Raw genomic sequence first — 25,447 nt, 5'->3', positions numbered from 1 at the left:
GGCAAATAAACAGAGCAATGTATTTTCAACTTTTTGGGAGAATCAACCTACAGATGTCATAGTTAAAGTTATTTCTGCATATTAAACTGGAATGGAAGAAAATGTTTTAACATCGTAAAAATGACACACTTCAGCTTTAAGTCATAATTACTATCCTACATATAATGTGTGTGGAAAAAATTCAAATATGTTGGAAATAAATTTGTTCAGTGGAATGTTGGTTGTAAAGCGCATTTTTTTCATCTGCATATTTTCACTTTGTTCTATAATTCAGGAGTTTTCACACTTTCTAATGCTAAGGCACCCGAAATATGATTATATCTCCCTCACGAAAAAAAAGACAGTTATGCATAACAACCCATTTATACCGTGCATGCAAAACACAAAACATGAAATTACTTTTGGCTTAACAAATGATTTAAATATTATTTAAATATTATTTGTACTAAAGTCAAAACATATTATTTAAATTGAAAATATTTTCTTTGTTAAATTTAAAGCATATTTTTTACTTCCTAATATTACACTAAAAGACGAACATTTCCAATTAATTTATTATGTATATCATCTTTCATAATAAATATAACTTCAAAGCAGCTTTACAAAAAATAGTGGCAGAGGTGAAGAAACACTCCCTAGAAAAACACTAGAAAAAGCTATTCTTGAACATATATACATTGCAAAGAAGGAGAGCTGAACATTATTTATTGTATGTTACAATACATTTTGTCCTCTTTTAGCAAACAGAATGTTACAATATATTTTGTTTTGTTTTGATGGCTTGCTTTTTTATTTTTGCAGCTGCTCCTACGTTCGTCGAGTCCCCCGTGGACATAACGGCTGCCGTGGGTGATGACATTACTCTACCTTGCATCGTCCGCGGTTTTCCCACACCTTCTCTGACATGGAGACGCCAGGACGGACGCAACATTTTTGGCAAATCATCTGGCCACGTCGGCACCTCTCAACTGCCTTCTGGTGCCCTTCAGATCCAGAGTGAGTTTCTATATCTATCTTTGAATAGATGTTTTGCGAGGTCGTCTGCTAGCACAATCCCTCCCAGATACCAAACGCGAGGATCTAACGGACATGGTCCACCCACAGGAGAATAATGAAGATGTTATTTTAGGTGTTGACACGTAGGGGAGGTGGGTCTGAAACCAACTGCTGCGATAGAACAAATAGAAACAGTACAGCTGAGAGCTTCCTCTCTTAGAGAGTGGGCTGAGAGAAGGTCTCCTCACCCTAGGCCCCTTCAGGGGTTGGGTGGGGTAAAAAGTCAAACCGCAGGCCTCTTGAGCCTGAGCCGGAGCTTCTGGCAGAACAGGGAGCTGCATATGGACAAAGTAGCTCTAAATGTTTATAGGCTATAATGTTTTTATTGGAAGGCTGCTATAGTATTAGCACTGAGCAGTTTGTTTGTTGTTAGCTAACCAGGTTACTAAAAGCAGTCGGAGTAAATAAAAAAATGTGTTCTAAGAACGTTTTGCCAACGCTGTCGTTAAGTCATGAATATGTTTTTTCTGAAAGTTCTCTGAATGTAAAAATCTTTTAAAAAACGTTTTCTCTTGGAAATGCGTATGTTAAGGGAACATTCTATTTAGTTTATTTTGCTAATATTATGGGAACGTTAATTTTGAATGTTCTCTGAACATTCTAACACGAGTAGTACGATTAAAAATAACAACTAAAACGTTTCAGAAAAGCTTTCACAAACGATGTATAAATAATGTTTTTATATTTACATTTTGAGAACATTATTAAAGACCAGATAATGTCTCGGTTACTGTTGTAACCTCTGTTCTTTGATGGAGGGGACGAGACGTTGTGTTGAGCCTGACACTAGGGGTCGCTCTTGAGAGCCCCAAACACCTCTGACGTATTCAGAAAAGACCATTGAGAATTAGCAAGTAGAATTCGCCCGCCAGCCACTCCCCCGGACATACAGGTATAAAAGGAGCAATACACACAGTACTGTGCAGTCATCGAAAAAGAGTGCGGAAAGAGCAAAACATTACAAATTGACGGCGAGCTTAATGAGCGTTTATTCTCTTGTTGTTTCTTCTTAACATTGTTTGCAGCGGTAGAATGGTTTGCAATGGTTTGTTTGCAATACTTCCAATGGTGGAATTATTTTCTTCTCAGTGCTGCCCTCCGATGTCTTGTAGAGTATAAAAAAATCAATTGCACTGCGCATGTGTCGAACTCGGCCATCTGCGCTCATCCGCGGTTAAGTATACTTTGAAAGCTGTGCGTGAAGAAATTAAAGTATACCCGGGACTTAAGGGTCCCTATAGTAAACTCAACAACCAGCTGAACTGTGTTACGAGTTTTGGCGGTGCAGATGCAGGCAGGCAGGCTCTTGCTTGCCAAGTAGCAAGTGCACTCACACTATCTTGCAACCTTCCAATGCTCAGGGTAAGTGACCCAGAGTCTCCCATTCTCAGGGGACTTGTCCTCACAATGGGAATTGGTCCCTTCAGTCGAAGATGACCTTTTTTGTCCTCCGACCCCAGGAACCAATCATCCAACTACAAGCAGGGAGGAGGAGTCCAACTCAAGCCAGATGCTCTTGGCCACCAGGCCAATCATGGCTGCCATCTTGACGTCAGCCTCAGATTGGGTTATCACACCCCAGGGTGGAAGCCCAGGCGAGTCATTCACCTCGGAAGGCATAAGCCCACCCTCCGATGCTGAGATTGACTGCTCATCTTCCTCTCGAGCCCCAAATGAGATATTAAGTTCAGCCTCAGGGTGGAACCTCCTAACTCATCCAGAAACTCGACCGGAAGACACGAACATGCTGAGGAACGAGGCCCATGGAATTCACCTGCCAGAAACTCTCCCATTGTAACCAGCATATCGCCCTCAGTGCTCACCACCACGGCCTCATACCCAAGGGTAGAAGGACCAATGAGAGCAAAATGCTACAAATAATGCTACTAATATTTAAGTGCAATATCTTCTAAACTCAGGTGATATTCATATTTATATTTATTCATACTATTCAAAATACTGTAAATATGTTCATAATCTGTAAATGTCTATTCTGACTAAACCCAACTGTGACTTTATACTTTTATACTTTTATACTATTTTTATATTTTTATTCTTAGAATTTTTATTACTATATTTCTTGTTGTATTTGTATATGTGCACCGGAAGCTTCAGTACCAAGAAAAATTCCTTGTGTATTCCTATTCCTTCGCAAAAAAGCTCTTTCAGATTCTGATTCTGAAATGCTGTCTCAATGTGAGCACGGCCCAGACACTGAAAACAGCAATCGTGGCCATCTGAGGGAGAGAGAAATTGACAACCCCCAGAAGAACACGGACGGAACGACATCTTTACAATGACGCGATCCTCCATGTAGCTCTTTCAGAGGAAGTTGCTCTTTTTGCAAGGAAATTGCCTCTTTTAGACCACCACTGAAGCACCCAGGGGAGCTCCTTGCACTTATGTGTGCTCTTTGATCCAGCAGCATGTGGATGCGAATGGATTCACTTCTCTCAGCTTGAGAGATGCGATGCTTCAGCTCCAAAGAACAAATCTGAATGAGTGGAGCACGCCAGCCTCTTTTTATACCCGGATGTCCGGGAAGTGGCTGGCATGAAAGTTCTACTTGCTTCATTGGCCTTTTTAAATAAGTCAGAGGTGTTTGGGGCTCCCAAGAGTGACTCCTAATGTCAGTCTTAACACAACAGCAAAGTGACTGACAGATAGGTAACTTTGAACAAGCATTCAATTAATGTTACTGGAAGAATGTTTGTTCATAACTTTAAGAGAACCTTACCAGAACATTTGCCAAAGTTCTGAGAATGTTCCCTGTTAGCTGGGCTGTTCCTGTCTGTCTTTGAGAGTGTGTGCGTTAGGCCTGAAAACTTGAGATCATTCACTCACATAGCACTGCGTATACACATAACACACACATACTTGCAAACAAATGTAATGCCACATGTAACAGTGATTTATAAAACTATTTCAGCAGCTACCACTGTGTGCAAATGACTATTGTGTAAATTTCACACATGCAAAGTGTTGCACAATATTCATTACAACAGTTTTGTTGTTTCAAATAAGCTGTATATAAAGTGTGTGCGTAGTGGTCTCAAACAAGAGTGGATAACAGATGAAGTCAGAACTGTCATCACAATGGAATTAATAGCTGGGTTGTAAATAGAAGCAAATCAACAATGCCATAAATTCTCTGTTTAGTCCAAAATTCCCAACAGCGGCAAGAGTTGAACGAGTTTTGGAACAAATCTAAAAACTCAAATGGTTAATATCTCTAACAAGCTTGCAAATGTGTGTCATCATCAAGCATTAATCATAATAGATGGCTACCACTTTTAAATTCAAGACATCATCTGTAACATTAATTTTTATAGAACCATAAGGTAGAAAACTGTCGTGAAATAAAATTAGGAATGCGCCAATTTTAAAATTCCATAATTATTTTCATGTTATGGCAGATGACTGATAAATGGCAGATGACTGAATTTTTAACCAGGTTCCCTGAATACATTTATTTTGTATAAATACATTAAAAATACATACAGTTGATGCTCATTTTGAGACTTGCTAAAGATTAATAATTAACAGTTATTACATTTGATAGTAATTTAAAAACACATGTAATATTTGTATAATATTAGTCTCAGAATGAATATCAGTTGGTTTTAGTTTTTAGTGTTTTATTTTTAATATATTTATACAAAAGAAGAATGCAGTTTATCATTCATATGCTATAACATGAAAATAATTAATTAAATTAATAATGAAATAATTTTAAAAAGAATTAAATTTAATAATAATGTTTTTAATATTATAATTATAAAATGTAAGACATATTCTAAAGAAATTCATGTAATAATAATGATTTTTATCACTGTTGTTTATTGTTAATTGTATAATTATATTTAAGTGAATGTTAGATTTTGACCTCAATGTAAAAATAATAATAATTAAATGTAATAATAATGTTCTTAATACTATAAATTATAAAATAAATCAAATTAAATGTAATCAAAATATTTTATAAGATTATAAAAAGATTAAATTAAATAATAATAATTATAATGTTTTATTGTTTGTTGTTAATTATGTTACTTTGTGTATATATATATATATATTAAAATGAGTGTTAAATGATCAATGGTTTAAAATTGGGAAAATGTGCATCCATAATTTAAGTATCAATTTTGTTATTGGTTACTACCTTATCCCTTGATAAATCTCTAATATCAGAAGACAACTGATAGTTACTGTATATACTGTGCGTCTCTCTTACAAATGAGCGGCTTTATCTGTAAAATAACATATGATTTCAAAATGAGTTGTCATGAGTGAGTAAAATATTATAGGTTGTGGCTTATTATTTGTGTGTTTTGTTAAACTAGTAACATTGTTGACTGATTGTTTTGTGTTGTTTTTATTCTTTGATACTAGGTCAAGATGACACTTTATTAATGAAGTAAAACTATTACTAAAAACAAAAACACACAAACACATCCATATGTGAGCTGATTACTGATATCACATCTCTTTCACATAATTAAGCCGTAATTAAGCTTAATGGTTTGGTAATGACTAAAGTATGAAATTAGATGTTTATTATGAGATCCATTACAAAAGAGTATTTTATGTTCTAATCAGCATTGCTCTGATCCCTCCAGGTGTTTGGGTTGATGATGAAGGTGTTTATGTTTGCGAGGCCAAAAACCAGTTTGGATCCATCAAGGCACTAACCAGAGTCACTGTTACTGGCTTAGGTATGGAAATGTGTTGTTCTTCTCATCAACATCACAAATAATCTGACCATAAAGTCTCACTGTAATTATCTGTCCTGTTTACAGAACCACCGTTATTAGTTCAAGGTGCACCAGCTGTCACAGCGATGACCGGTCAGCCTTTGAACCTTCCCTGTATGTTATTAGATGGAATTCCTCTTCCTGAGAGAGTCTGGATGCACAATGGAAAACAAGTGAGTAACGAGAGAGACGCTTCTTAGGAGCGAAGTCGAAATTACCGGAAAATGTATGTGTTGTGTTCATGCTTATGTTTTTATTGTATGATCATCCTGTCTCTAGGTGCGTGTTGGTGGAAGAGTCTTTCTAAGGAGTGACGGCAGTCTACATGTGGACAGGACTGTACCTGATGATGCGGGGACATACGTGTGCACCGCTATCAATGTAGCAGGATCAGCCAATATTACGGTCACAGTGGAAGTTCAATGTTAGTGGGCAGGGCATTTTTATAATTGAGTATAATTGATTTTTATTTGTTTTCACTGTCCAGATTTAGTGAACAGCGTGGTGATAACAAGACAGGAATGAAATAACAGAGGAAGAACGATGCACAGCTTTATGCAGTAATGTGCTTTTTTCAGAGATTAAAAGAAACAATACATCAGTTTCAAATAATCCCAAGTAATTTGTAGTTTAACTACTTAATGCTTAGATACTTTAATTAATAATAATAATATTTACAACTGAACAAAAAAAATTTGTCAAAGGTTTAGGTTTTTTTATTTTTCATGACAAAAAACTGTTGATAACACTGTTCTATATAACAATTCATATAATAAATATATTCTATAATAATAATTCTCATTGAAGGTGCAAAAGCATACTTGAGAAATTCACAATTGAAAACCTAGTTAATAATTCATATTATTGAAATAATAATCATAAAGATTTAAATCAGACAGACGCTGATTCAAGGGAATTGATTCAAACATATATATAAAAGAAAGAAAGAAATACAAATGAGTGCTTACCAAACGTATCCTTAAATCAGCAAATTTGTCTGTTTACCAGTAAATGTATATATGTATATGTATATATATATATATATATATATATATATATATATATATATATATATATATATATATAACATTTAATTGAGAAACAAAAATGTGTAACATAATAAACTTAGAAGAGAATAAATTGTTTTTTATTATTTTATTTTCCCACTGGCAGGTTTTAAGCATAAAAGTAAAAACATCATTGAGGTTTATACATAATACAATTAAGTATGTATTCTCTGAAAACAAATTCTTTTAAATATTTTTATTGAAAAACATACAAAAATACTGGTTAATAAAAAAAAAAAATTGTTGCAGAGTTCAGATGAATATACATACATTTACAGCTTTATATATTCTATTTATTTATGGCTAAACCAGTCCCATCTTAAGCAAGTTTTTATTTTTACTGGAAAACAAAAACACATTAAGAATTTTTTGCATTACAGTAACTCATGTGGTCCCTAATGAAGCTGAAATAGGTGCTAATATTAGAGTTTCATATTTAGAAGTGATAAGCTGGATTCCTTGTGAAGTATCTTTGGCGAAGTTCTAATTGTGAACCGCTGGTTGTTAAGGCCTTGTGAACAGCTGCTATTCTGACCTACTTTTCCAGCCCCTCCTGATATCAAGGCTGGTCCCCTTCACTACACAGCCAACGAGGGCACACCCATCTCCCTGTCCTGTGAACCAAGTGGCATCCCCAAACCCACCATCGTCTGGTCCAAGGTACATCACCCTGATCACTTTACTGTGGCCCCTATTTTCAGTAATAGTGCTTCTGGCTGTGTCACCATCCCAGCAGTGACAGATAGTAACTGATTGCATTGTGTGAAACAGTTAGCTGGAATAATTTAGCCTAATGGAAGCAGGAGAAATGCTGATGCAGCCCATTCGTCCTTGATGCATTGCTTTCCCAATTGCCTTTCAAACGGATGTAAGCTCACGTCCGCCTGCCCCTGTCATGGAAAGTTAAGTTTTCCACCGTTGTTTCACAACACGATAGATTGGGAGTGTATTGTCCGCAGTATCCACTGTAGGCATGTAAATTGCTATTCTGGTCACATGAAAGAAGGTCTGCTAAAGCCATCTTGTTTCAGAGCAAAAAGGGGATGGGGGATATGCATGAGGAATGCCTGATTCCTGGTAACCTGAGAAGCCGCTTCAAAGGTTTTGGACAGGATGTGCATTCCAATCTTCCCTTCAGACCGGCATGCTTGTTTCGAGGTGTTCAGGTTATCTGCCATATCCTTCTCTCCCCAGGGTCGAGATCCCTCTAACAGGCCTGTATCAGCACCTCTTGAGGCAGCTGATGGGAGTCTGTACATCCCCAGTCCCAGGGCAGAAGATGCAGGAGTCTATATCTGCACCGCCACCAGTGCAGTGGGCTACACCAGCAGAGAGATGCATCTGAGTGTTAACAGTGAGGAATCTCATGAATATACGTCATTTTTGATGATTTACTCAAAAACAAATAGCTTTTTAAGGATTTTCTAACCGAGTCTCTCATTTCGATAGGCAAACCACGAATTGTTGGTGTTGATGGGTCAAAGGCGACGGTTAAAATGGCAGCTGAGGTTGGATCAGAAGTCATCCTTCCATGTGAAGTTCATGGAAGTCCTACACCTCTGGTGACTTGGAGCAGAAATGGGCAGCCCATACCTCCTGTCACGGCCTGGTAAGATCATAATAACCAATCCTGTCACACACCATATTCATTACATTAATTGACAAAGGTAATTATAACATTCAGACTTATTATAGACTCCAAACTTTTGAGCTGTAGTGTATTTTTTCCACATTTTCTCATTTAACCCACCTATTGTCCTGAAATACTGTGCTCACTTGTCACATTTGACTCATATTAAAATTAGTTAAAAAGTTTCATTGATCTGCCTAAACATTCACCCTAAATAGTTAATCAAAACAGTTTAATTCTGACATGATTTATTCACCCTCCTTTCAAACCTGTATGACTTTCTTATTACTTACTGTCCATACAATAAAATTAATTAAAGGAATAGTTCACCCAAAAAAGAAAATTCTGTCATCATTTACTCAAATTATTACCCAAAGTGTGTAATAATAGAAAAAAAATATTTAGGTACAAAATTGTGAAAGGAAATGTTAAACAATTCTGACACAGTTTGGACACAAAGCTGCCTGCTTTTCTGTATGTCCTAATATTTTATTTAAAGATTTGCACCAAAAAACTAGATAACATGCTGAAAGGCTAAAGGCCAAATGTGGTGGAAGTGCTCCTTAATTGTGTTTCTAACTCTTGACAATGTCACAAAACCCAGTTCACAAAGCCAAAAATGATGTGGTATTTTTAACCGAAATCGTTTGCACGGTATTTGCTTTTAGAGCAGTGTTATACTACATAATAAATGGCAAAATGTGTCCTGATGAGTGATGAAGTTTTCTTGCTGAGAAAAAAATGGGCCCTGATGTGGTGATGTAGCCATCTATAAAAGGCTTCAGCTGTGTCAAAATTCACCCCAGCTGACTTCTCTTACCTCATTCTAACTCCCCTGGACAAGAGCAAGAGCCAGCTAGGCTTCAACAAGAGCCACTGGTGCTCTGTTACAAAGGAGACACATTAGATTTCACCCTGATGGACTGATGCTTTGCATTTATTTGGCTTAAGTTAAAACCAATTCATCTGCAAGCATCTTGTCTCAGCATTTCATGTTTGAGAGTGTTGGAGTGTTTTTAATTGTATACAGAAGTACAATGATGTAACATAGGAAAATAAATGGAAATATGACTGTCTTATACTAGCTACAGTTGACATTTTGCCTGCTTTTAAAGGAATATTTCGGGTTCAATACAAGTTTAGTTTAATCAACAGCATTTGGGTTACAAAAATCTGGGTTATATGAGGCACTCATAACATTACAAAGTACTCACTGTTTCATTAGTATAGACATAAGACATAAACAATATGCATGTTAACATAATTTTAGTGAGAAAAAAACACATCCTAACCTTTTCTGTGCAAGTTTATATCAGTCACGGTTATCTGGACTCACTTATCTTTATTTTCATGGACTTCCAGTTTGTTGTCATCAGTCAAGTTTCTTTGTCTTTGTTTCCCGCCATTTATCTGTTCCCATGAACACTAATCTTCCACCACAGCTGCACATCATTTAGTTCGATACCTCTGTGTATTTAGTTCCTCTGTGTTCAGTCTTTAATTGTCGGTTGTTGTTTGTCGTTACACATTATGTTTGCTACCTTCTAGTATCTAGTTTAATAAAACCTTGTTTGTTTTATAATCCTGTTGACCATCTTCATCCTCTTCATCCTTGTGACAATATCCAATTTTACAACTTTGTTCCCTTGATTACATAAATGTAAACCCTAAAACAATCATTTAAAAGGATGACATGTCAGAGATTAATATTTTATAAATAAAGTGGATTAAGACATAAAACTGAGGTTAAAATACTGGAGTCACATGGATTACTTCAATGATGTCTTTACTTTTACTTTCTGGGGCTTAAAAGTGGTTTTTGTGTAGGCTGTTAATGGAGGGACAGAAAGCTCTCAGATTTCATTAAAAAGATCTTCATTTGTGTTCCGAAGAAATATTTGGGTGAACTAACCCTATAAACAGCTTTACAGCTCAAACAATACACGAGTGAGTAAATCTTTATTGTCCTTTCACAGGGCAATTTTGCAGAATCACATATGATTCAATTCACAAACATAAAAGACACAAATAGACACAACCCTCTACAATGCGAGTAAATCACTCGCGTATGGGACCAAATTTCACGAGAGGGGACTAAAAAAGTCTTTAATTAGCCAATGGCTAGTAAATTGTATGATTACATTCACCTGTAATTGAGTTAAATAAGTTTAACGCAGATATCATTTCATTGCCTGCTAAGCTTTACATGTATGTGTGAGGTGTACATTATCAGTATTGGATCTGTGCATTATGTCTTAATTAACAGCAGCCTAATATTCTACCCAATATACTACTCTCTCTGATTTTAATGTTAATCAAACAACAGACTCATTGCAAAAAAAATCACTTAATGCCCTTGACTGAACCTTTTAAACTTAAATAATGTCACATTTACCATTGCTCATTGAAATTTTGCTGGCGAAATATTGTCATTCTAGCTGCAATCTGGACTTTTGCGTCAGGGCGAAAAGTTCCCCATGCAGATTTTTCAACAGTTTCAAGTTGGTCACATGATTTTTTCCTCTTTGAACAACAGAAAGCATCTTGGTTGGAAAGTAACTTATTTGTGAGCTACATCCCTACACTGTTAACAATAGAAAATTTTGCATGCAAAATTTTGCTGACATTTACTTATGTGATCACACCTTAAGTATTGTGTCCAGATTATTCCTTTAATGGTTTCAGCTTTATCAAATTAAGATCTGACCAAAAACCTGTAAGAGCACGTGTTGGAGAAAAGTTTTTTTTTTAACTCCAGTCATCATGAAGGTCAATCGTTAGAGGTGCAAGGTTTAAAATCACTTGGGGTTGAATGGAAAACAGATGTAAAGTTCATTACGTCGAAGTTTATGTATTTCCGAAACAGTAAACTGATGATTACAGTGGGGCTAGAGGTGTAGGGATCAGAATTAGAGCGTGCTGGTTTTTTTAGATAGAGCTGAAGAATGTTGATGGCAATAGTCAGAGGGATGCAGTAGACAGGTATTGCAAGGATGAATGGATGACAGCTTTAGGATTAGGTAATAGGGTCTGTCTGTAAAAGTTGGGAATTACTGGAACATTAAGGCACTGTTCCTGGTAAGACAAGGTATCAGACCTGTGAATATGTATGTGTGTGTGTGTGTGTGTGTGTGTGTGTGTGTGTGTGTTTTGAGTGATAGTCACATAGGAAGAAGTGTAGCCTGCATAATGTTTGAGTCTCCAGGAGCTTCCTGTCTCATAAAACAGCATGTCAACGTCTCAGTCTGCCTGACGAGAATAACACGCCACTCCAGAGACATCTGCCACACAGGAAAGAAGATTATGTGTGGAAAGTGTGTTTAATCTAGAATCGGGTGGCTGTGGGGATGTCAGGGGGCACCAGTGCTTGCTTTAACCTTAAAGATTAGAGCATTAACTGTGTGAACTGCTTTTAAAAAAAAGAAGCCTTTTTTTAGCTTCTTTCTCTTTTTTTTTTTCTTTTTTTTTCTCTTTCTCTTTCTCTCCTGATTCCGTAACCGGAACTCCTGATTACCCTAATTACCCACAGTCCAAATCTGCCAGCGTGCACATGTGTTTCTACAGGCTGGTTCAAACTGCCCCAACATGGTGTATACTGATCCATCCAGAATCCGCTGTTTGTTGGAATTTGCTGGGGGAGTTTGAACTAATCTAAAAATAAAATGTTGTATATTGTCGTGTAACCACATATATTTAAGAAGGTAAATCTAATTTTTTTTTGTCATACATGTTTTAGGTGCCAGTTGTATAGCTAAGAAATGCACAATTTGCAAATGCAATGCATTTCATACTACATTTTCAAGTTACCAATCATAATGGTTTGTTAAAAAAAAAAAGAATGAAAGAAACAGTCACTCTAAAACTGATGCTGTTTTAGAAATATTCACTGTAAATTTTCAAGATGGCAGCCAAGAATGCTTTGTAAAAAAATAAAAAAGAAGAAATAATAATGATATTAATAATAAACTTTATTTTATATAGCGCCTTTAAATGTTACTTCTCTGCTGTCTCAAAGTTAAGGGAATAGTCAGAAGGCCAGAGTCAGAGGAGCGAAGATCATGCCTTGGAGTGTAAACAGTTAAGAGCTCAAATAAAGAAACAGTCACTTCAAAACTGATGCTATTTCAGAAATATTCATTATAAATATTCAAGTTGGCAAACATAATGCCTTGTACAGAAAGAATGAAAGAGAAAGTCAAAAATCTCCCCTAGACTAATGCTTAGCATAGAATCAGAAATAATTAAAACAAAGATCTGTTTTTTTTTTTTTTGCTTCATTATAATAACTGCGTTTTTCACATGATTATGTATAGTCTGTGTAAAGCCAATCTTGGGTACATATCTTGACTGTGATCCATTATTTAGTGACCTTGGTGATCTACTGTTTAGTGACCTCATTAGTCCACATGTGCAAGACTAGTGAGAAAAATTGTGGGAGGTGGAGTAGTTTGTCCCAAATGGGGTTTGTTGAATATAGTAGCTTGTAGTTTTCAGATTTATTAGTTGTATTTGTATTTAGGTTACCATAATAAAGTTGCTAAGCAAATGTTCAAAAGACTGCAGTCCAAATGAAACAAAGCTGATTTTCTCAATTGGCTTCAATTGTGCAAGTTAGAAAGCTGTGTGCATATACACAAGTCCACACATTCATATACAGAACACTAACATTGCGTCCCAATGTGCATAGTATTCATCCTTAATAGTATGTGAGATTAGAATAAGTGTGTTCCAAAGAATAGTATGTTTAAAGGGGTATGCCAAAAGTGAGTCCAAGTCCATATTGCCCACAACCCAATTGTGCTTGAGAGGTGGATTAAAGGGATACTTCACCGATTAGCATTAAGCTTTGTATCAGTAGAAACCCGGTAGTATTTTCGAATGACCGTGCTTCCCTCCCTCATGTCCCCCTGAGACGAGAGATTTCTGTATTGTGTGTCTGGAAAAAAACCTCTGATGACGCAAAAATCATCATTTTGCTTCATCGGAGGCTTTTTTGGCCAGAGGCTAGAGACTGCAGCCAGTAGTAGGAGCTAGTTCCACATGTTTTCAACCCGCCAAAAGGGGGTGGGATCTCACGATAAAACGGCGATGTGGAGGGAAATGTGGAGGGTTTTTACAGTGACAAGATGATTGACAGGCCGGTTTACAGTGACATGATGCACGTAACAATGTAACTAGCAATTTTATGATGTGATAGTATGTCCCAAAGCTTATCTACTCTTCTGCTACACACTACACTTTTCTTCACAAAAAGAGTACCTATTTTTGGGGCGTAGTATAAGTAGTCGAATTGGGATGCGACATTATTCTTTAACAGAAATGCTCACTCTAAAACATAACTCCTGTGACTTCAGAGCCTGACCTTTGATTCTTCTTACGCAGGTTCACCGTTCTGCCGTCTGGTTCTCTGAAGATTAGTGATGTCAGGCTGATAGACAGTAAATTCTACACCTGTTCTGCTGCTAACCCAGCTGGCAACATCTCACTCACCTACAATTTGCAAGTACAAGGTACAATCCAAAAATCTCAAGATTTATCTGTGGAAAAAACCTTCAAAATAAATGAAATGGATTAATCAAAGAAATCACAGAATGACATAAAAAGATATCACCAGAAAAATATTAAGCAGCTATTTTCAACACTGATAATAATAATAATAAACGTGTTTTTGAACACCAAATCAGCATATTCGAATGGTTCATCACAGGTATAAATTACATATATATAATAATATAATATAAAATAACACTTATTATTTTATGCAGTTTTACTGCACTTTTGATTAAATAAATGCAGCTTTGGTGAGCATACAGAGGCTTCTTTAAAAAATCTTGCTGAACTCAAACTTCTGGACTGTAGTGTATAAAAACACCATGGTACCTTTTGAATAGTGTGGCCTGTGTAGAAATGCATTAATTCCCTGAGATAAACAAACTACCAAACAATGAAGAAACCAGACTTTTAACTTTTTTTATCCTTACAGCTAAACCAAGGATTCAGCCAGCACCTACATCTCTTAAAGCTCTGATTGGCCAGACAGTGGTGTTGCCATGTGTGGTCCAAGGAGAGCCGAGCCCTCAGATCACCTGGTTTCACAACAGACTTCTTGTGGGCAGTGACAGGATGCTGAAGATCCAGGCGGTCCAGCGCTCGGACAGCGGGACGTACAGCTGTGTAGCCAAGAATAGTGCTGGAGAAGATACCACTGAGATCGTCCTGGAAGTGTTAGGTGCGTCTGTTGTGCATAACTATGAACATTTGTCATTGTACAAAGAACTCTTTGCACATCAAAACATTTTATGAAGGCAATAAATCATTATCCCTAGCCAATCAAAATGATGACTAAACATATGCATGTGTAAGCATCACCAGTGGATATGGAAACAAATCCCTGTGTTCCTGTGCTCTCCTCTTTGACCCTTAAGTTGACCTTTGGCTTTGTGTCTTTTATCTTAACCTTGTGAACTGTGTATGTGGTAACAGAGGGCCCCTATTTTGAGACAAATGGAGAGACCATCATTGAGAGTGTGGCTAACAGCAGAGTGGTCATCCCTTGCCCTGCACGAGGTAGGTCATGAAGAGACCAGCATAACATAAACTAGGTCATCACCTGCATATGATTTTGGTTTTCGGATATATTTCTGTACATGTTGTGTATTTTCTTCTATGCTCCCGTGGGTTTATGTTTGGTTTATTATCATTTTGGAAGTCAAAAGAGTATTCTAAAAGACTAAATGTAATTCAAACATGAGTTGTTGGTGGTCTAAGCTCGTTTAACAAGCGAAACATCTTTTGTCAACCAGCTTTACTAGCTTTTTTAATTTTGCTGCTGAACAAGCGCTCGTTCACCAGCAAGACCAGCACCAAACCATCATAAACCACCTCAACCAGCAGTGAACATAGGTTTATGTAAAAAAAAAAATCAGCTTTTATTTCCATTACTTTTGACTCAGCTGCAGAATGTTTCAAATATTACATACAAAATAGATCTGAAATTGAGGTGAGTTTATAGACAAGCATGCTATATGCATGCTATGGAAACATGCTGCAAATTCAAATAATATAAAAATTTTTTATGTATGTGTGTGTGTGTGTGTATATATATATATATATATATATATATATATATATATTCTTTTGAAATTTCGATTTATTCTATATAGATAGATAGATAGATATGACGAAGACCTGCATTGTCACGTGAGCGTGATCGCGATAGAGATGATAATGAAAAGCAAACAGATATTTTGTTAGTTTTTGGCAAAGTATCCGAAGCACGAGCTGTAAAGGCACAGCGCTATTCTGGATAGGGGCGGAGAGCAGCAACTCATTTGCATTTAAAGATACATGCACAAAAATTTCATGTTTTTGCTTCAACTCAAAAATGTGCATTTGTAACATGGTATAATAATTGATTATTTAAGCTGAAACTTCACAGACACATTCTGGGGACACCTGAGACTTACATTGCATCTTGTATAAAGGGGCATAATTGGTCCCCTTTAATTTATTTGAAAAACAAACAAAACAAAAAAACACAATGACCCCAAACTTTTGAACAGTTGTGTATATAAATAATTTAGCAATTGATGAAGTAACAATAATTCAAGCAAGCAAATAAAGGAATACTTGTAATTAAAAAAAAAAAAGTAGTCTGTAGTACTTATAAGTAGGCTATCTTTATATAAAAGCAATAAGTTTATGGTATACTCCATTTAGATATCTAAGTAAACAAATATGTGTGTGTGTGTGTGTGTGAGAGGGAGTGATGTGATAAAAGCTGTACTGAAAGCTGTCTTGGTTTCTTTGGGAGTCTTTTTCTTTTTTTTTCTTTTCTGCTGTCTCTTACCATATGGTCTCTTTTTTCAGCGCAGCCTCATTTTGGCTGCTGGTGACATCCTCTTTCGGTAACACTTTGTACAGGTTTAACAACTCAATTCACATAAACAGACCTGGAGAGGAAGTCAAATGCCTTCACTTGCTTGGAGTGAGAGGTATTTAGTGTGAATTTGTGTCTGTTTATGAACTGCTCTATACTGTGATATATACCCAGCTCTTCCCGTACACCCTGTAAGCTAATAGGTGTTGTTTTGATGGAAACCTGCCATGGCAACCCTGCATGTCGCGGATATGACATGGTGTGTGTGTGTGTGTGTGTGTGAGCAGCAGCTGGAACACTACTCTTCTCCTCTGTCTCTGTGGGCAACATCTGCTTTCCTGAATGAGATGGCCCACTGGGAGAGGAATCCTAATTAGGGACTGTTGCAGGCGGAGAGGAGGAGGGCTAAGAGCGAGAGTACAGGGTCTGATGGGTCGTTTTTACAGCTAGAAAAGAGGCGGTTATCAGTCTGTCTTGAATCAGAACAAAGATTGTCAAGTCATCCTTACTATTAATTGGAATTTGTGCCGAATTGCTGTTTGTTTTCCTGCATTTGTGCTGTATCTGTAATGTTGTTATGGTGACTGAGAATTTCAGACATCTGTGTTGCTCTTAATGAGAGGTACTTAATACAGATATGACAGTAAATACGTGCAAATGGCTGTGCTGTCTTGCATGTTTGGTGGCAGATGACGGAAAACATTATGCATAGGAGAATGTGTCTGTCTGTGAATAATAATCACACTTCACAGAAAAATAGCAAACCAAACACAAGCTTTACAGTTGATTTGAATTTATTGTGTTAAGATCAGGGTTATTAGCGTTAACTAAAAAACTTAAATCAAAACCATAAAAAAACATTTTGGTAACTCTTTAGTTTAGGGTCCAATTCTCACTATTAACTAGTTAGCTAGTTTACTAGTTTATTAGCATGTATATTATTAGGATATTGGCTGTTTATTAGTACTTATAAAGCACATATTAATGCCTTATCCATTTAGTTTAACTAAAATAATAAAGCTAAAATAGAAATGAATAAAAACTATATATAATTATTTTAAAGAGATCGTTCAGAAATCAGGATTCTTTGATGAATAGAAAGTTCAAAAGAACAACATTTATTGAAACAGAAATTTCATGCACTTTTGATCAATTAAATGGATCCATGTTGAATAAAATTATTGCTTGAAAAAAGTCTTACACCAAACCCCAAATCTTTATTTAGGGCCCGAGCACCGATGGTGTGAGGACCCTCTTGGAATTGCTCCGTTTATTTCTTTTGTGCTTTTTAGCATTTTAAAGGCACTATATTTTAGCATTTTAATTAAGGTTATGTTACCAAATTTAAATCATTTTAAGAATGCACCAGCCCCCTGGTTGAGAACCACCGCTAGCATCATAATGGTTTGGAAATAATCATTATTTTTGCAATTCTGTTTGATGCTTTTAGTGGCCCTTAAATTATACTTTTTTTAAACATCTTTATACAAAACATGCATACTGGTTTGTTGTAATAGAATGTCTCAATCCTGCAGGTGTGTAAGACTTCACACCTGCAGGATTGAGACATTCTATTACAACAAACCAGTATGCATGTTTTGTATATACATTGTATACAAAAAATAAAAAACAATAAAAATTGTATATAAAAAATATACAATTAAATGGATCGGTCTGAAAAGGACAGACTTCCTCACTCCTACTCCTTTAGGCACATTTTAACTAAATGTGCCTAAAGGAGTAGGAGTGAGGAAGTCTGTCCTTTTCAGACCGATCCATTTAATCTGGCTCGCACTGAAAGACATGACCGCACCCAAGGAACGCACATAAGCCTCTTTTTATAACGCGCATCATTTGAAGTATTGTTCGAGAGATTTCTGACAAATAAACTGTTCCTAATGTTATCCTGTAATGTAAACGGGACCAGCTGCACATCATTCTTTAAGTCACAAAAACAATCAATCCAAACATTATGACTGTAAACATCTGCTCTGCATCTTCCCTCCACTTCTGATTGGCTTGTTGTTCAGAAAAAAAATTGACTTATTGTATACAGTGTACCTAAAAGCATTTGGACAATTAAGATACACTTAAAATGTATGAAAGTCTTTGAATTACGTAATATTACACCAAGTGACATTTATACGATCGCACAAACACACTCTTGAAGTAAAATACTTCACCAAAAAAAAAAGATTGTAAGAAAGTGAAGACAAAAAGTATTTATACACTTTGTAGTTGTCAAACAATGATCAAGTTCATAGTTAATGTGACAAACTACACCTGTGCTTACTCTGATAAGACACCTGTGTGAATTTGACCTTAGTTGGCACCAGTTGGTTACAAGTTATTTCAAACAAAGCTGGTTCTGAGAAAAGCTCCAGCAAACCCTGGTGAAAAAAAAAAAAGAAGCTAAGTATACTTGCAGCCAGACTAATTATCAGTATACTTCAAGTGTGTTAATGATTAGTTAACTCGAAGTGTGCTATTTTGAAACACTAATTTTGTACTAAGTATATTTTAGTTGTAATTCAATTGTAGTAAAGCATAAATTTAAGTGTATTAGTGTACTTTTGTGTACTAAATTGGACCAACTTCAAGTATACTTTAAGTATATGCCTGTGTAGGGACTAATTACATGCTTGATTAGTGATATTAAAGTGTACTTTATTTGTGTTACATGTACATTACAAATTCATTACGAGTGTCTTCGAAACATACAAGCAATATACCATAAGTGTATTTAAAAATGTTTATTAGGGTAAAGCCTTTTATTAGGGTAGGACAGTCGCTAGACAGGAAGTGAGGTGGGAGATAGAGAGGGGGGACGGGATCAGGAAAGGTCCACGAGCCGGGACTCGAACTCAGGTCTCCCGAAGCACGTCGGCGCACTCGCCCACGAGGCTATCATGGTGTGACATATTTGAGTAAAAAGTATAGGCACATTAATACCTTTGGCTTATTCCAAATATTACAAATTGCATACTTTGTCTTCAATAACAAATGTACATTATTAGACAAATAAAGCTTATAGTAGCTATACTTTGTACAAAATACTATTGTATACTATAATGTATTTTGAAAGTATACTTTCAATGCATTGTTACAATGATAATTTCCAGCACACAGTTAAAATATACCTAAAATATATTTGTAATAAAGTGCAAATAAATACACTTTTAAAAAATAAACTGAATTTAAAAAATAGAATTTTAGAAAATATATTTTTAGAAAATATACTACTACAATTATTTTAAAGTGTGGTAAAAGTTGTATTGTGAAAATAGGTAAAAGCATGATGCTAATATACTTTTAATATATTTAAAGAGAGTACAATTTTTGTTAGTATATTTGCAATGTACAATTGAAAAAGGGAATATATTTCAAATCTTCAAATTTCATTAGGGAATGCCTCCTGGTTTGATATTTTCTGTCATCATTCACTGACTCTCATGTCGTTTCAGACCTGTATGACTTACATTCTTTTGTGGAACATAAAATAAGACATTTTGAAGAATGTTTCAATTGTTTTGTCAATTTTCTCTTCTTTTTTAAACTCTCGTTTAGGTTTAGTGTAGGTGATACATAAATTTCAAACACGATAGAGATTTAACCTTTTAGTGTCACTTACTGGACATTTCATTTGTGAATTGCTGCGATTCGCACGGCAACCAACGTTGCCAGATTCAAGTTCATCAGATAAAACTGAACGCTCTTTTAGAGCCATTCACTGGACATTTCACTTTGAAGGTGTTGTGAAACGTGCAAGAAGCAATGTAATGTAATTTTTCAGAGATGTTGTCACCAGCACGGTTTTCCAATGAGCCTGCATTGTCCATACAATGAAAGTCAATAGGGTCCAAAACTACACTGACTGGACCACACTGACTTTCGTTGTATAAACAGATAAACACTGATACATTCTTCAATGTATATTCTTGTAAGCATCACAGAAGAAAGCAAGTCATACTGCTGAAGAGTGAAGACTTTTTGGGTGAACTATCCCTTTAAGTCTTAAAGTCCAAACAAGTCCAAATACTTTTGGACCTCTTTTTTTCTTACTATATTCCTTCCACCATTTTATAGACTCTACATGTCACATGGAAGAGTTTCATCTAAAGTGCTCTGCGTGAAACCAAACACAAGTAACCACTTCTCAGTGTCTGTCATTTCTGCTTAAATGGCTTTTGAGGAGGTTTAAGACATGACTGTAAAACAAGTACAAGGTCAAGAGCCCCTGCCCCCTGCCCCATCACTTAAAGCTAAACCTAGTAAAGTTCATAACACATCTGTTAGAGGGGTCTTGGAGGCTGATATAGGACCTCATTGGTGTGTTTGAACTACTCCCCTTACTGTTGTCCTGAAGTCTCTAGACTTTTGTCTTTGAGCTATAAATCTTGTCTTCCCTACGCTTGATCAGTTCTCTTCTGGCACTGTGCCTGGCATCTTCACTCAGGGTGTTTCACCTTGAAGTACAGTTTGACAGGACACTGAAATTTACTGGCATCCTCTTTGTTTCTGCTCTTTGTTGTCTTGCTGTCAGATGGATGGATATCTGGTCTTATTTCTAAGCTCTGACGAGCCTTGTGTTCAGTGTGTGTGGGGAATTCTGATTCTGATCGATGTCTTCTCTTTCACACAGTTTCTCTCTGTCTCTCTCAATTGTTCTTTTTCTGTTGTCATCCCTTGGCTAGGGTCTCCTGCTCCTAGGGTGCGATGGTTCAAAAATGGCCTGGAGATCCATATGGAGCGATCGGAGCACGGTGTGTCTCTGGGTGATGATGGCTCTTTGGTGATTGGCTCAGCTTCAGCCAGTCACAGTGGAGACTTCAAGTGTGTGGCCACTAATGAAGCAGGATCAGTGGAGAGGAAGACCAGGCTGAAGGTCAATGGTGAGATACTTGCAGCATTTCCAGTGGCCAATAGCTTTATAATAAATTTGAAATGAATGTCTATTTAGTCTTATTTAGATCGTTGATTCCCAACAAGAGCTACATGAAGCATTCCTGTCACAGGACAAAAAGAATCTACTGCAAATTATAAATATAAAATCCACATTTACAAACATTATAATATTTATAAATATATTGTTTATATTATAAAATGTTATTTATAAAATTATAAATAATAAGTTTATACTAATTAAAGGTATAGCGGAGGATTTTCCCGAATTTTAGAAAAGAACCGCCCTCTCCACTTTTTGAAAAAAATGCACATGCGCAGCACTCTACCTGCTCCCGAGAGGGAACGCCTATTAAACGTGTGCATGAGAGAGCATGCACGAGCTAATCATAACTTACATTAACTTTTACTAGCAGTGATTTTAAATGGATTTCTCCAAATAGCATGCCAAACTTTACCTGTCAAGTAGAAACTTCGCGACTGAGGCATCAGTGGGAAGCCCAACCTGTGTTTTGAGTGCACGCCATCGTGTGAATCGTGTGCACGAGCACGTACGACGGCCTTACGTAAACATATCACCAGAATGATTGACACTTAGGAGGACCAATAGTCTTGATGATCCACCCGGAAAAAGAAAATCCTCCGCTATACCTTTAATAATAGATTAGCAAATTATATTGATTAGATTTTATATATAATTTAATATATTTTAGATTTTTTTTTTTTTTACTTTGAATGATTTAAAATTATGAAACTGGAGGTTTTTTTAGAGTAAAAAAACGTGTGTAATGCAATTTGTTTTACAAATTTGTCTGTATGACAGTCTTTTTCTCTTTAAAGGGTTAGTTCACCCACAAATGAAAATTATCCCATGATTTACTCACCCTCAAGCCATCCTAAGAGTAGATTACTTTCTTCTTTCAGATGAACACAATCAGAGATATATTAAATAATGTCCTGGCTCTTCCAAGCTTTATAATGGCAGTGAATACAGGATGAAATTTTGACGCCCAAAAAAGTGCACCCATCCATCATAAAAGTGCTCCACATGGCTCCGGGGGGTTAATAAAGGCCTTCTGAAGCGAAGCGTTTGTGTAAGAAAAATATTCATATTTAAAACTTTCTAAGCTAAAATAACTAGCTTCCGACATACGTCCGTACACATCGATTTCCGTAGCCTACGCATCGATTTACTGCGAAAGAGTAACTCCTTGACCTGACGCATGACGTATTGACGAAACGCGGAATCGCAGAGAATAGAGCAAAATAAAACACCTGTCACGAATTAGAGGTCTAAAAAGACCATTTTTAAAGAGAAATGTTGGAGGATTTTGATATGAGAGAAGAAGAGATTGATATTGTTACCCAGCCCTATTTGTTTGAACTGCGAGAGGCGTCAAAGCTTACGATACTCCTACATCGCATCAGGGGTTACTCTTTTGGCTTAAATCGACTTGCGTAGGCCGTCTGCCTGAAGCTAGTTATTTTTGCTTATAAAGTTTTTAAATTTAAATTTTTATGATGGATGGATGCTTTTTTTTGGGCTTCAAAATTTGATCCTCTATTCACTGCCATTATAATGCTTGGAAGAGCCAGCCAGGTCATTATTTAATTTATCTCCGACTGTATTCGTCTGAAAGAAGAAAGTCATATACACCTAGGATGGCTTGAGGGTGAGTAAATCATGGGGTAATTTTCATTTTTGGGTGAACTATCCCTTTAATAATATTCATGATAATACTAAATATATCTGGTATAATATATGTAGGAGCTAATTGAAACATATTTCTGGTTTTAGAGTAGGTACTTACAGTAGATTTATTTGAAGGTCTTTCATTGCTTGATTACATGCCTAATTAATTATATTAATGATGGATTAAATTATAATGAATGATTTCTGTGTCTACACAAATCTAGTTCCTCCAGAGATCCAAGACGATGGTCAGGATTTGAATCTGACGGTCACACTGAAGCAGCCCCTGACACTGGGATGTGATGCTTTCGGCACCCCAAACCCAACCATTATCTGGACTAAAGATAACAGACCTGTAGGTTTCCTCTTGTAGGGGGATTTTTCATAAACATTTCGTTATATAAATATGTAGTCATTTTATCTGACCGCAGAATGCCACAAGTGAACAATCAAAATTAAAGGGATAGTTCCCCCGAAAATGACAATTTTGTCATCATTCACCCACCCTCATGTTGTTCCAAATATGTTCTTCTGCTGAACACAAAAAAAGGTATTTTGAAGAATGTTGGTAATATGCAACCAGACAGTTGACGGTAGTAGTATAGAAAATAAAGTAAAACAAATACCATGGAAATCAATGGCAATCATCAACTGTCTGGTTACCATAGTTCTTCAAGATATCTTCTTTTGTGTTCAACAGAAGAAAGAAGCGTTATTTTGTTTAGTTTAGTTTTGTTTTTCAATGCAAACTGAATGACTCTCCTCCAGTGTGCTGCTGGTAGCATAGTTCCACCTTGTGGCCATGAAATTCATCACAAGTCTTGGCCGCTACTCTTGTAAATCAATTACCCGCTCTGTGCTTCTAGGTACTGGAGACCCCAGGGGTGTATCTGCAGAATGGAAAAAGGCTTTTAAAGATTTATCGTGTTCAGCATGATCACGCTGGCCGCTTTTCCTGCACTGCCCAGAACTCTGCTGGGGAAGCCAGGAAGGAGTACACTATTGAAGTACAAGGTGAAATATAGATAGACAGGCATTGTAATTTAAAGTAACCTTGAGATAAATAAAACAAAGTGTTGTTAGGCAAAATAATAGACTTTGTTTTTGTCTTTAACTTGTAACATTTGACTCCCTTTATGTTTTTTTTTTTGGGGTTGTTCCAATGCTGTTAGAATGACCTTAGAGTTACTCTGCCCTCATTTATTCTTATGTATATTTAGCTCCACCAGCAATTTCAGGTTCCTCAGGAGTGCAGGAACTGACCGTCATGGCAGGGCAGGAAGTGGACATGCAGTGCAGAGTTAGCGGCCGTCCACTGCCTACAGTGGAGTGGAGTCACGATGGAGAGTGAGTCAATGACACACACACTCACATGCTCCTCTTTTCCAGCTTCTATGCTCATGTGTGCTTGTATATACCCTCCCTCTCTCTCAGGGTTTTATCCCGTAATGGAGACCCTCATGTGGAGTTTCTGGAGAAGGGGCAGGTGCTGAGGGTGAAGTCTGTCAGGCCGAGGGACCGTGGCCTGTATCAGTGTGTGGCCAGTAACAACGCTGGGACTCAGACACGGCAGTTCAGGCTGAATGTACAAGGTAAACGGTAGGGATGGGAATCATAAGTAATTGAACGGTTTTCTACAAGTTTCTATCAACGATTCTTTTATTATGTAATTAATTCTTACAAGCCTTAAAGGTCCCCTGAAAAAATTTTTTTTTTAGCTTTTAGTATGAATATGTTAGCCTTAAGGTTATGAACAAGATGGTGTGTTCCAGAACAATGACAAAATTCGCATTTAGGAGATATAAGCATTACAAATTTACAGTCTCTCACTTCCGCTAAAATGGATCACGGATTTTTATGACATCACCGCGGACTTCAACTGCTCATCACATCTTCTGTCCAATCAAATGCTCTCTAGAATCTTAACGTATCATCAGCGCTCGGATTCGCTTCCATGGTGCTGTCAAGTACGACTTGCAGTCTGTGAGGTAAACTAAACGCTATTGGTTATTTGAAAAGGGGAAGGGGCCATTCAATATAGCTATAGCTTCCTGTTTCAGTGGAAATTACGTTAACACATCATACAAAGCTACACATTCAAAGGCACTTCAGTGGGCCTTTAAATACAACATTACAACAAATTATAAGCTATATATGTTTGACTCATTAAAAAGAACTGTCGCGTAAAAGTCATTAATTCAAGAATTTGACTACACTGTTTGCACTGTATGATTCTTATTAGAGTCATTCATTTTTTAATCAGACTGCATTGGTTGTGATGTCTGTTGATTTACTAGATGCTCATTTCCATCGAGCGGTATGGTACAGTGCAGTACGGTATGCAATTATTTCTGTTTCAATTGTCAGAAGTTGTGAATTGTACCAAAATACCGAACCGTACCACTTTTTTGAGACTCTTCCGTTGGGGTACCTAGCACAGTAGTCCGGTACCTAAAGGGTGGAGCT

General features: G+C 36.6%; 1 protein-coding gene and 1 long non-coding RNA gene across 2 annotated transcripts in view; one reads left to right on the top strand and one right to left on the bottom strand.

The window, feature by feature from the left end:
* Window positions 1-25,447, top strand: part of hmcn2 (hemicentin 2) — an 85,280-nt gene that overhangs the window by 21,866 nt on the left and 37,967 nt on the right. The window contains exons 16-30 of the mRNA XM_084390370.1: window positions 802-996; window positions 5,676-5,771; window positions 5,856-5,983; window positions 6,090-6,234; window positions 7,425-7,537; window positions 8,072-8,231; window positions 8,327-8,486; window positions 13,890-14,017; window positions 14,491-14,736; window positions 14,991-15,074; window positions 21,081-21,278; window positions 23,206-23,336; window positions 23,848-23,995; window positions 24,202-24,328; window positions 24,416-24,573. Coding sequence (XP_084246496.1) covers window positions 802-996; window positions 5,676-5,771; window positions 5,856-5,983; window positions 6,090-6,234; window positions 7,425-7,537; window positions 8,072-8,231; window positions 8,327-8,486; window positions 13,890-14,017; window positions 14,491-14,736; window positions 14,991-15,074; window positions 21,081-21,278; window positions 23,206-23,336; window positions 23,848-23,995; window positions 24,202-24,328; window positions 24,416-24,573 — 2,217 coding nt within the window. The remainder of the gene's footprint in view (window positions 1-801; window positions 997-5,675; window positions 5,772-5,855; window positions 5,984-6,089; window positions 6,235-7,424; window positions 7,538-8,071; window positions 8,232-8,326; window positions 8,487-13,889; window positions 14,018-14,490; window positions 14,737-14,990; window positions 15,075-21,080; window positions 21,279-23,205; window positions 23,337-23,847; window positions 23,996-24,201; window positions 24,329-24,415; window positions 24,574-25,447) is intronic.
* Window positions 6,973-9,889, bottom strand: LOC311279104. The gene is made up of 3 exons (XR_014625523.1): window positions 9,800-9,889; window positions 8,307-8,483; window positions 6,973-8,218 (listed from the first exon to the last, which is right to left on the bottom strand). It is a non-coding gene; the product is annotated as an uncharacterized lncRNA (long non-coding RNA).

Source organism: Rutilus rutilus (genome assembly GCF_951802725.1).
Source record: "Rutilus rutilus genome assembly, chromosome: 19".
NCBI lineage: Eukaryota > Metazoa > Chordata > Actinopteri > Cypriniformes > Leuciscidae > Rutilus > Rutilus rutilus.
Note: the sequence above shows the minus strand (reverse complement) of the source record. Positions and strands in the feature narration are given on the sequence as shown.